General features: G+C 38.8%; 1 protein-coding gene across 2 annotated transcripts in view; it reads right to left on the reverse strand.

Annotated features, from left to right (window-relative positions):
- Positions 1-12,033, reverse strand: part of PGM5 (phosphoglucomutase 5) — a 67,831-nt gene that overhangs the window by 12,087 nt on the left and 43,711 nt on the right. For both annotated transcript variants that reach the window (XM_021531756.3, XM_021531754.3), the window contains exons 8-9: positions 3,596-3,731; positions 2,470-2,653 (exon numbers count right to left, since the gene is read on the reverse strand). In XM_021531756.3, the coding sequence (XP_021387431.2) occupies positions 2,470-2,653; positions 3,596-3,731 (320 nt within the window). The remainder of the gene's footprint in view (positions 1-2,469; positions 2,654-3,595; positions 3,732-12,033) is intronic.

Below are 12,033 nucleotides of genomic sequence, written 5' to 3' on the forward strand. Positions count from 1 at the left end.
AAAAAAAAAGAGAGAATTAAAATAATTGCATTTTATTTTTCCAGTTTTATCAACAGCTTGACAAGACACTGATGTTGGAAATGCAGTGTATCGATATTCTAAAGTAAAACCTAAGCAAAACCTTTGTTTCCTCAGATATATGCCAAAACATCTTTAGTACCATATAAAGCCCTGTTTGATAATCACAGAATCATAGAGTAGTTTGGGTTGGAAAGAACTTCTAAAGGTCATCCAATCCTGATGTTATCAGGTCATCCTCTTCACTCAGTGGGCAGGGACATCTTCAATCAGATCTGGTTGCTCAGAGTCTCATCCAACTTGATCTTGAATAATTCCAAGGATGGGGCACACACCATCTCTCTGGACAACCTGTTCCACTGTCCTATCACTCCCACTGTAAAAAAAGTCTTCCTTACATCCAGTCTAAATTTACTCTTTTAGATTAATGCCATTACTACTTGTACTACACTGCAACAGGCTCTGCTAAAAGAATAGTCCTCATTTTTCCTATAAGCTCCCTTGAAGTACTGAAAGGTCACAATAAGGTCTCCCTGGAGCCTTTTGTCTCTTAGTAAAATGGCCAACTTTTACCTCTCATCCTTATAATTCAAATTTTACACAAAAATGCCACTGATCCCATTTCTGGCTTGCTGGACCCTCAGGAGCAACATTGTTATGTGCTGATGTGAGCAAAAACACAGTACAGCTTTAAAATTAGAAATCTTCAAAAACAACAGAATGTTTCATTTGATTTGTAAGTCTCATTATTGTAGCATGATAAACAATACTCATGGGTTTCAATAAACAGAATTAATTAGAAGCAACAGTCTGTGTGTATTGTTTGTTGCCTATTTTCTCATTGCTGTGTTTGTTTTCTGAATATGTTGTTTATTGACACTGAATAATTACCATTATCATTGTCTTCTCATTTATGAGACACATTGCAGTTACACTGAATGTAAATTTCCCTCTCCTATGTTCTGGGGAATAAAACCTGGCACATACTCCTGAACACTTAGCTGAAAAATCCACAATGCCTATGATAGTCTGAAAGAGATAGCTGCATTTAGATAATGAGCAAGCTACTCAAGGAAAAAGGCAGCAGTGAACTGTTGTTTCATTTGCATAGATCAATATCCTCTCCAATTTAGTGTGCTCGGAAAGTCCCACTGAGGCTGCAGACATATGAAGCTAGGAATGTGTCCTTGCTGAAGGACAAACTGGTAGAACTGTACTCTGAATAAATAGGAGCTACTCCCTATGAAAAAGACATGCTTTCTGGTTTTATGGGCTCCCCTTCAGAGTCTGTCTGAGAACAAGCCAAGTCATGTTTCCCTATTTGTGTTACATGGTGATATGATTAGCAATTATATTCCCATATAGAGTAAGTGCTTTGGACAAAAAAATTAAGGGAAACAAAAATGCAATTAAAATTCACAAGCTGCTTTTTGAACTACAATGGTCACGAGTTTGCCATGTCTGTAATTTTCCACTAGACTTGGATATGACAATATTCTCATATCTTATTTCAAAATTAATACACAACAAGGAAGTAGCTCAGTGGCAAGATAGACTGCTCATATATTCTGAATTCAATGTTGAATGGAAACTACAAAGACTCTGAGTAGAAAGGCATGATAACAGTTTTAATGGCTTGTAATAGTATTTCCTAGTGTTTGTTTAGGTCAAGTAATTTAAAAACGAGAGAAACTAGGACCATAAAAACATAAACAGCATAAAATCAGGACAAACTGTAATAGGAGTCACAGCTCATATTCAAGTTACAATAAATTTAATATAAATATAAATTTAGACCTGGCAAAAGCACATGGTTACTTTCAAGAACATCATGAATTTCCAAATACTGAAGGCTCAGTTTGAACTGTGGTTCTTGATAACCAAGAAATTAAGTATAAATAGACAGAAGGAGCTGGAAATTTGGGCTAGGGAAGTCAAATATGCCTCCATAGGCTACAACCTTCTAAAGTCTTCTGCATGCTACTGCCTACAATAGATATTGCATCTCAGTTATGTAAATCCTGTGGGCTGCCAAGAACAAGAATTGTTGGGTTTTTTTGGGTTTTTTTGGGTTTTTTTGGGTTTTTTTTGTAATGTGTAGCCAGTTGAGACTTCAGATAGAAAATAGAAAAAGGAAAGACCATCTTTCTATATGATATTTTCTACTGTTCTGTCTCCCTATCCATGCATTGCTTTCAACAGGGACTTCATCCTATGTTCACTGTGACGCTATTTTCTCCAGTTATGTACAGCAAGCACAAGATAAACTAAAGGTGGATTATCTTAACCAGACTGAGCTAATCTTAAGTAGGAAATGCAATATCTGTCACAGCAAAGGAAACATCATCCCATAAATAAATGGACAATCTTGCCAGATGAACTTCAGAAACAGCACTGTTGGAGACAACATGACAGCTGCAAAACTTTGCTAATCCATCACTACAGTCATACCTGTCTTTTGGTCACAGTGCCATCCACAGGATCTATGTACTCAAAGCTGTCTGTTCTTTCCACACTGTAGATATTGTTACCCACAGCAAACTGCTGATGGCTGAATGATTTGTCAGTGATCAAAGCTTCCAGGTCTCTCATTATAAAATACGCTGTTCTGGGTTCCAGTGCTTCGTAATCAAACCTTGCACATATATCAAAAAAAGGTAGAACCAGAAAATAAGTCCCCAGAGCTGAGAAGGCAGTCCTGCTTTCAGAGAGCTCTATATACTCACAATTAGCAATTTACTGCTTACTTCAAAAATCAGAAGTGGACCACTGAAGTACTGATTGTAAATGAAACCAGCGCACATATTCAAGTCCTGTGCCATCTAACCATTACATGTGTACAACCACAGTTCTATGCTGGCCACCTGACTCTAAATCAACAGAAAGCATCTAGAAAATGCAGTTTCTAAAGCAGCATAGAAAATACACATCTAGCTTTCAAAACTTAATGACACAATCAGTGCAGTGCTCAACAGATAAGTGAAACAGAGAAAACTTAGCAAAAAGTTCTGAGGAAGAGCTGTGTGCAAAAGATCTCACAAATTGTGAACTCCTCTAGATTAAGTCTGGATTAAGAGAGGCAAAAGCAAAGACGAAAATGACAGCTAGAACTCACCATATTAAGACCTTAATAAAAGTAAGTAAATATTTGTATCTTTGAAGGAGTTATCCTGAACTGGAAGCAGGCATAGGTTTCAGTTCTCACTAAACAATGTCACATGGAGGCACTTACAGAAAAAAATGCAGGAGGAAATCTTGCTGGGCTAATTTTTCTTTTTCAAAATCATATAACAAGCTGCACCTATACATTCCACAAGTAAATAATTCAAATCTTTCTGTCATTCAATATTTAAAAATTCAATTACTCATATGCTAGCAGTGACATATACACATTGTTCCTGTTCACTTATACCTCTGGAAAAACCTGTCTACAAAACAGTGATAATCTGTGGCACATTTTCATTCTGTAGGCATAGTGAATGCACCCCTAAGTGCAGCTGAGCACATCTAAACAAGCAATGATTGTAGCAGAGTTCTCCCATCAGCTGCATAAGTTCCTTCTTCTCATTTTTCTCACCTGCAGTAGTAGTGCCGGCCAAATTTTGCCCAGTGATCCCTGACAATCTCCTCCACACTCTGCTTTCGAGTTGCTAGAATTGAAAGCCAAACTAGCACAGCCCACAGTCCATCTTTCTCACGAAGGTGGTCAGACCCTAAAGAGACAGACATTAAGCACATTATTCAGTGTCACTGCAAATCAGAATGGTAAGGCTGGAAAAATGTTGCATTTAACTGTGTATGTCACATAACAGTAATCCATAGTACTAGCCCCAGCACCTCTGATATGTTCCAGATAGAAAACCAGAACTAATGTTTAAAATGTGACTTCTTAGCATCTCTTACTTATGCATGACAAAGCCTATACTTTTAAAGTAAAATAAAAATATGTACAAGTACTTGAATAGAAACAATAGCAGTATGAAAACATTTGTAGTCATTATTCCTTCTTACTGATATACTATGTTTGCACATCCCTGCTGCTGTTTCCCAGAAGTGGGCTAGATATGCAAACCCTAGCCATGAGCCAGAATGTTCTCCTTTATGAGAGCCAAGCTCAACAGCATCTCCTTATCTCTGCAGATGTCCATCTGCAGATGTCAAACTGCAGAGAAAGAACTTCCCATTCCACAAAAATTGTGAATTTCTAGAATGTTCATAACCCCCAGTCAGCACAAAACCAAGTGCTTGAAAAGATTCCTCCAGAGGGGGAAAAAAACCAAGCAAACCAGAGAGGGGGATTGTTCCTTTTTTTGTATTTCTTCATACCACTCAGTGCTAAAGAAGACTTGATGCTCCTATCTAGATCCCTTCATAGGTTTGTATTTATGAGGATAGAAATTGTTCCAACAATGAAGACTAGCAACAGTTTTGGGATACCCTACATGATTTAACATGTAGTCTCAGATCTAAGTAAGAGCCATCACTGCTGGCACTCAGTAAATACTGATGGCAATTATATAAGCTAACAGACTCAAGAAACATGTAGGCATTGCTCAGGCATAATAATACTAAATTTGGTTAAAGTTTGTTGGCTGCAGCCTTAGGATTTTCTGTCTAGTCACACATTATTTAAACAATGAGTACAAAGCAAGTGCAGTAATTCAGAAGTTTTGTTTACTCCATGAAGTACCTACTGATTATGGAGGCAACAAACTGAATTATCTGACTTTATAATATAGTTAACAAAATCCATCAGAGAGGAATCTAAAAACTCTTAGGCTGAAAACCTGTTTCCTGAAATACTCTCCTTCCTCAAATACAAAAATCCTGTTGCAGCAAGACTGCTTTGATGGCTTGGCTTTACACAGCAGCCTGCAAGGTCCACATAGCCAGCCATCTGTCAAAATAGCAGGGTTTTGCTAATGGCAGAGGACAGTTCCTATAATATAAATTGATGCACTGAAGCTGTTAATCCTGTGAAAACTTGTCAACATATTAAAGACATATAAGGAAAATAACAAGATGTGCAGAGAGACACCATGATTCCTAGGGTCAATCACTGCTGTTACCCTGAGCTTGCAATCCCTCTTCCTGGAAGAGAGCAATAATCAGCAGCCTTTGCTCACATGGATTTTCTAGGAGCCCATTGTCCTGGGTCTGCCACAGATCTGCCTGCCATTTTTATGCTCCTTGTGTTACATTCAGCCTCAACACTCTTTATCTAACATCAATCTTAACATTAACTACCACAGGGTTAAAGAAATGCAAATTACTATTCAGCACAATATTGAAGTTGTATAGGAATGATTCTTGAATACTTGTTGATGAGGATAAAGATCTGCATGAAGATTTTGTTTGTCTGTGTGTTAGGTATTACAGAAAAGAACACTGTAGATGGACTTGAGAGCCGAGACAGTAACCTGTCTTCACATTTGCAAAGTAGGTGTCCTGAGAGTAAGAATATCTCTTTTTTGCTACTTGTTCTGTAATCTGCAAGCCCTCTGCAACAGCAGTGTCGTATTACAGCAGCCAGAGTTTAAGGCTGGTGCTTGAGGAGCTGCTGCAAGAGGAGCCACAGCTCACTCTGATCCCTGCTCCTGTACTGTGAAAGCATGAAGTGCCAACCAGTCAGATGAAAAAGGGCAGGGTTATTTATGAACTCTCAAAGCTTTGCAAATAGCTTCTGATAAGAAAGGAAAACAAATGTCCCTCTACAGCAAGTCAGTCCTTCAGACACTCAGGCATAGAACCATGGAATTGTCTGGGCTTTAAGGGACCTTAAAGGTTACCTCTCACCTCTTCTACTCCCTCACTGAAGTAATATGCTAGATCGGCTTAAGGATATCTTCTCAGGAACACCAGCAATATGTTCTATGGATAATAAAGTCAGCTTACTTGTAGGCAAAGCAGGCAGCAGAGTCACAGTCATTGTCACTAAAGCCAAGAGTCTGTCCTCAGATAATGGTGCAGGCCTCTGCCCCTCCAACCAGAAGAGAAATCTAGAATAGAGCTTTCACTTTCCCAGAGGATATATTGCTCCTCCTCTGTGTATTCCAACATCAAGGAACATCATCAATCACCACAGGGGCTGGGGAGGCTCGGGGACTGGAGCAGCAGGGCATGAGCAGCCGGGGCCCCTGCAGCAGGACAGCCCCAGTGGGGCTCCAGAGCAGCCCCAGCTCCGGCACCTGGCACTTCCCGGGGATGGGACAGGGCAGAGCCAGGCCAGGACGTGAGAACACGGACAGGCCTGGCTTTGGGAACCCCTGGCCCGGCATGGTGGGGAGCTGGACACTGGCCCCGCTGCAGCATTGCTGGGCAGGGGCTGACAGCCCTGGTGCTGCTCCTGGGCAGAGTGAGGGAGCCCCAGGGGCCAGGCAGAGCCTGTAACAGCAGGCTCACACCAACATCTCTGTCCCTTTCCCTCTTAACCTGCATGCATCTGCATGCCTCTCCTTTCAGCCACTCATTCTTAGCACAGAAAAAATTCTGTTTTGCCTAAAATGTCATCTCTGCTGCTGATTATCACCAGCCATTTAAATTACTTAACTGTCTCAAAGACTTAAGAAGTGGAGACATGGAACTGAGCTTAACCCTTCAGCAATTTATTTCAATATGAATGACCATTTATTCTCCTGTTACATAACACTGAGCGGACTGCAGGCCAGCAAATCATACAGCAAAGAGTTCTGCAATCCTTCAGCAAAACAGTCTACATCATGACAATAGAGCAACAGGCTAAGCTGAACATTAAAGAGATGCATTCTGATTCAGCAAATATTTTAAGTACATTTCACTGAACCAAAACATTCTAGTGAAACAGGGACAAAAGCATTTCTGAAGATATCTTGGCTGGATTCTGAACTTTGTTCTGGTATGGCTTAAATGCATAAATCTATATGAGGAGGGCTGAATGTAATTTCTTCATATACATTTAGCAGATTTGGAATGCTGTCTGTCCTTCCATGTCCCTCAGAGAATATACTGTTTCTTCTCTGCAAAGAGAAAGCAATGGGAGAAGGTAATCCAGAGACAAAAGCCTGGATACCTAGAATCTGGGTATTTTGATTCTGTTTCAAATCAAAAATCACCAATTAAAAATACTAGCCTGACACAAGGACAAGGACAATAATCTTGTGTGCCCAGGAAGTGCTTCAGTTTGTAAGTATTAATGGATTCAAACTAAGAACATCCATCAGCTTGGTTACTGCATACATACATGTTATTGTACTTATTGCCCTCCCTTCTTTCAGCAAATTAAAATCTATTTCTGCAATTTCATTACTCTGATTTTCACCTACCAACAGTCATCTGCACATGTCTTTGCTTGCTCTGTCTCAGCTTGGTCCTACTGCCCAATTCTCATTATAGAAACTCTAGGGAGAGAGTTTACTCGCTGCCTCAGTTCAGCTAACACCATTCTTTGCTCCACAGACCCAATTAATTTGCAGAGGCACACCTGTCCTGTGCAAAGGGAAGAAGAAAAAGGTACCTCACTGCTCTGTATTCCTGAAGTTGCAATATTAACACTGCCTCCAGCTTTCTCGGGACTCTGAGTAACCTCAGATGATTCTCAGTGCTACTTTTAATTGAAACATCCTGGAATTAATGAATTTCTGAGCTGAAGCAGAAAGAGACAACAGATTAACCCTCTCTATTTAATTTGCCATTGGCAAAGGAAATTATAAAACACTGCAAGTGTTTCAACAACTTATTTTTAAGTTAATTCATTATTTCTCCATATAACAATAGGAGAAGTTTTTTTTTTTAACTGCAGTAAATTGCTGTGTCCATACTCAAGAGTAAACAACCTGGGCAAAACGCTCTATGCTCCCATTCATAGAAAAGTACTCCACATACACAATCTTAAACTGAAGAAAAGTCTTCAGAGGCAGTAGCTTGAGAAATAAAGCAAAACCATGCAAGTATGTTCATATTAAGATTTTTCTACTATGTGAAAGCTGTCTAACTTTGTCTTTATCTGAGACATCCAATTCTGATAGGGAAAGCAAACCTTGTGGGTCATATGCATGAATAAAAGGTAATTGCTTTCCACTAATTTAGTTATCCCACTCTATAATACTGCATTCTGTAAATGTGATTTTAAAACACGAAAATCACAGGAGTTGACAAACTCACACCAAATAATTTTGTTTGCACATATTTAAGTCTTACAAATTTATCATCAAGCTGAAACTTAGCATTATTTTAGGCAAACGTAAATAACTAACAGACAATTAAATAGCTCCTTTGTGGCTTTCATTCATGTCAGCAACCACACACTTTTATGTGGAAGAAGAACTAGTGGAGAATATAATCTTTCAGGAGAAAGGGGTTGATGTTAATAGAATCTGGGAATTTGGAGATGAAACAAGCAAATTTATGAAAGTTGTAGCAATTACTGAAATGGCTTAAACTAAAAGAGATAAATCAGCCACACAGTTCCCCTAATCCTGATTAATAACTTGCTGATGAAATTTAGAAACTAATTGCTGTTGCTGAGGCCTTCCTTTGAACTGTGCACTGGGAAAAGCTACTAACCTCATCTGACAAGCTCCCCACACTGCTACAAAAATGGAAGAAGTTTTTAAAGCATTGGTTTAGCTCCAAGATCAGCTGCCAGAAAACAACTTTGGGAAATACAGCTGTATGGGATATTTTCAACATCTTTTCTCCTTTTATAGCAGAAAATTTGCTTTTATTTACTTGCCAGACCAAAGTCCCTTATGTTATTAAACCAGGGCTCTGTATTACTTGGAAATTTCAGCTGGGCTTTATTACCTGGGCACACTAGCAATTTATTTCCAATGCAGTTTGATGATAGAAGGTGGATTTTTAAAACTTTTTTCTCATACACAGAGCTGTAAATTTCCCACTCTGATCACTATATCATACACTTACATAAATATTCCATGCTGAAAGCTAAAGAAGTACCAAATTTCAGTTCCCTAAATAGATATGATTTGGCAAAAGCTGCAAAATTGATTTAAATGCCCAGTACTAGCAGAAGCATGTGAGGGTCACGCGGCTTAGGACATTACTAAAAGATTCGCAATAAGGTAAATATTTACAGCTAAAAACAGATCACATTGCTAAAGTACTGGTCATCTACAAACCAGAACATGTCTTAAAAATAAACCTTGTGGCATATGAGGGCACTTTTCAGACATCTGCACTGAATTGAAAGATGATAAGGAAATGAGGCAGTGAGAAAAACAAACTTTAGACATCATGGTCATTACATAATTTGCCCCAAAAGCATCACAGGATCACAGAATGGATTGGGTTAGAAGGGACCACAACAGGGCATCTGGTTCAATCTCCCTGCTCAAGAAGGCTTATCCCAGAGCACATGGCACAAGATTGAGTCCAGACAGTTCTTGAATATCTCCAGTGAGGGACACTCCACAACATCTTTAGGAAATCTCCTTCTGTCTCATACTTTTTTACTCAGCAACTACACATTGACTGAGGAATTCAAACCCTGTGCTCAAGTTCTCTGGATGCCCATGGGATCAAATCTCAAGTGTCCAGATTTGTCTTTAGATGGAATTGGATAAAACTGGAGGTCAAGAGGCTTTCTGCCCTGAAGTTCTGCAAGTACAACAAAGTTAATCAGATCACAGCGTACCAGGATGCCAAGGCATTACTGTAGGCCAGCTCTCCATGCTGGCCAGCAGTATGTTCAAGCACTCATTTACAAGAGTCAGGATTTACAAGGAATCTGAAGAATTGACGATAGGATAGAAGAACCAGATTAATATAAGGAACAGAGTGGTAAGGAATGTAGAGACTGAAGTAAGGTCCTGCAAATTTGGAAGAGAGGCTATAAGTACAGAAGGCAATTGTTTTAAGGCCTCACTGAAAGACACAAGCAAATAAAAAGGTCAATCGCAAGCAAAGCGAAAAGTCAGGGTAATTTTCTTGCCTATCTAGAACAGTCAAACCCTAGAGGCACTTCCTTGATGCTCCTGAGTGTTTATCTTCCCAAATTCAAATACTATCAGATACTCAGGATAATTAAATTAGATCTACAGAAATCACAATGTCCTCACTGTTACAATTGATCAAAACACTTTATTTTCATTTCTATATGGCTCATCTCCAGGGCTAAAATCCACCAGTACTTGGGACACCCTGCTTAGCAAGACTGAACATGCTTTTGCAATGTGAAAGGGAAATCTGATGTTTGTCTTTTTTTATAACTGCACCATAAAATTTAAATGGCAAGTTACCTCAAAGCTTCTACTGAGCACAACTAATGATTCTTCTTTCTCCCTCAGACAGACAGCATCTGAAAGAGTCCTACTCAACACCATTAGACAAAGATAGTCTAGGATACTAACTCCCCAAGCAGAGACAGAGCTGTGTCAGTGGTTTGTCATGACATAGGGCACAGAGAGGCCACTCCTGTTTGATTTACATACCTCTACACATAACCCTACATGCAGCAGGAGGTGCTGCACTCTGTAGGCTAACGTATCTTGGTATACTTCAACATATGAGAACTCACCAAAACTCTTACAAGTTTCCCTCTATTTCAAATCCTCACTTAACTTTCTTCAGCATGATGATGAAGCCAGGAGCTTTCTTCCAAATAATTTGTGTGCTACTGAGGTCATACTGATGTCTTTAGAACCACCCAAATTTTACTAAAGTATCTGGTTTTGCATAAGCAAGAGGAACTTCAGTATTTAGAGGGAAGAGGTAAAGAACTCGCCCAGTGAAAAATAATTAAAAAGCACTGAGAGTTGAAAACTCCCCAGTTTACACCCCACATGGGTTAATGGAGATGCAGTTCAACAACACACCAACAACAAATAGCAGTACATTCTGAAAGGTACAAGATCTTCCTGCCCTTCTGTCCCCAAATTAAATCTCCTCCAATGACCTCATAGAACACACTGTAGAGGAAGTTTCTGTTCAAAAGATATAGTCAAGGCAATACAAACCCGTGCCACTCAGAGCAAATAGTGAAGATGTACAGTTTGCCATGGGACATTGGTTCCCACTGACAACAAAAATAAAATTATCATTCATTATAAATTTAAATTCTCTTCCTTTTTATATGTAAAACCCAAAGAAACATAACATATGTTTGATTCTTGCATCATAGCCCATTCATATCTATACAGCAAACAAGAAGATAATACATGATGTGCCATATCTATGGCTACTTAAAGGTATCATTATTTTTTTAAAAAGCAGCATTCTGCTCTAATTGACCCTAAAAAACAAACTTAATACTTTATATAAATCAATTAAGGCAAAATTAAATTTGTAATCAAGTTTCACTGCATGGTAAGTAATTTTCTACAAAAAGCTGCAGCCAAGGTATTACACATTCGAAATAGAGAACTCCATATAACTCACATCAAAATATAGAATAAACTATTAGCCAGGCAATTTATTAAGTTATTCTGGTCTGTGCTTTTTCAAAGACTTGTAATATAGCCCTACTGATAAACAAAAAGGAAGATTTTCTGTGCCAGAATCCAGGAAAAGAAAAAAATAAACACTCTGAAATTTATTCCATTATTCTCATAAACTAAACCCACATTTATGTACATTTACAGACCACATAGCTCAATTATTTGTTCTATTTCTTACTGTCAATACTACATTTCTGATGGCTCAAATTTGTCATTCATTCTGCATTCTGTTGTTTGATTGGTTCTTGGTACTGATAAAGCAGAAATACCTAGGGAAAACACAAATGCTCACATGTAACGCAATTTCTTCTAATGGCAGTTTTAGCTGACACTTAAGCAATTGTGATGTTCCAAAAAAGGAAAGCCTGAAACAGTTTTTGTAGATGCACCATCAGATATGCCAATCCTTTGTACACCTAATCACATTAGGAAACAACATGTGGCTTCCATATAGGCAAAATCCCTACAAATGCTGCTGCAATCTCTGAAGACTTGCAGAGGAACCAATGAGGCTTTTTTGCATTATTTTTAAGAGAATGCCAGGCGCATCCAGAAGCTGTCTGGACAGTAGTAAAATTGCTTG

This window comes from Lonchura striata, chromosome Z (assembly GCF_046129695.1).
Source record: "Lonchura striata isolate bLonStr1 chromosome Z, bLonStr1.mat, whole genome shotgun sequence".
Taxonomy (NCBI): domain Eukaryota; kingdom Metazoa; phylum Chordata; class Aves; order Passeriformes; family Estrildidae; genus Lonchura; species Lonchura striata.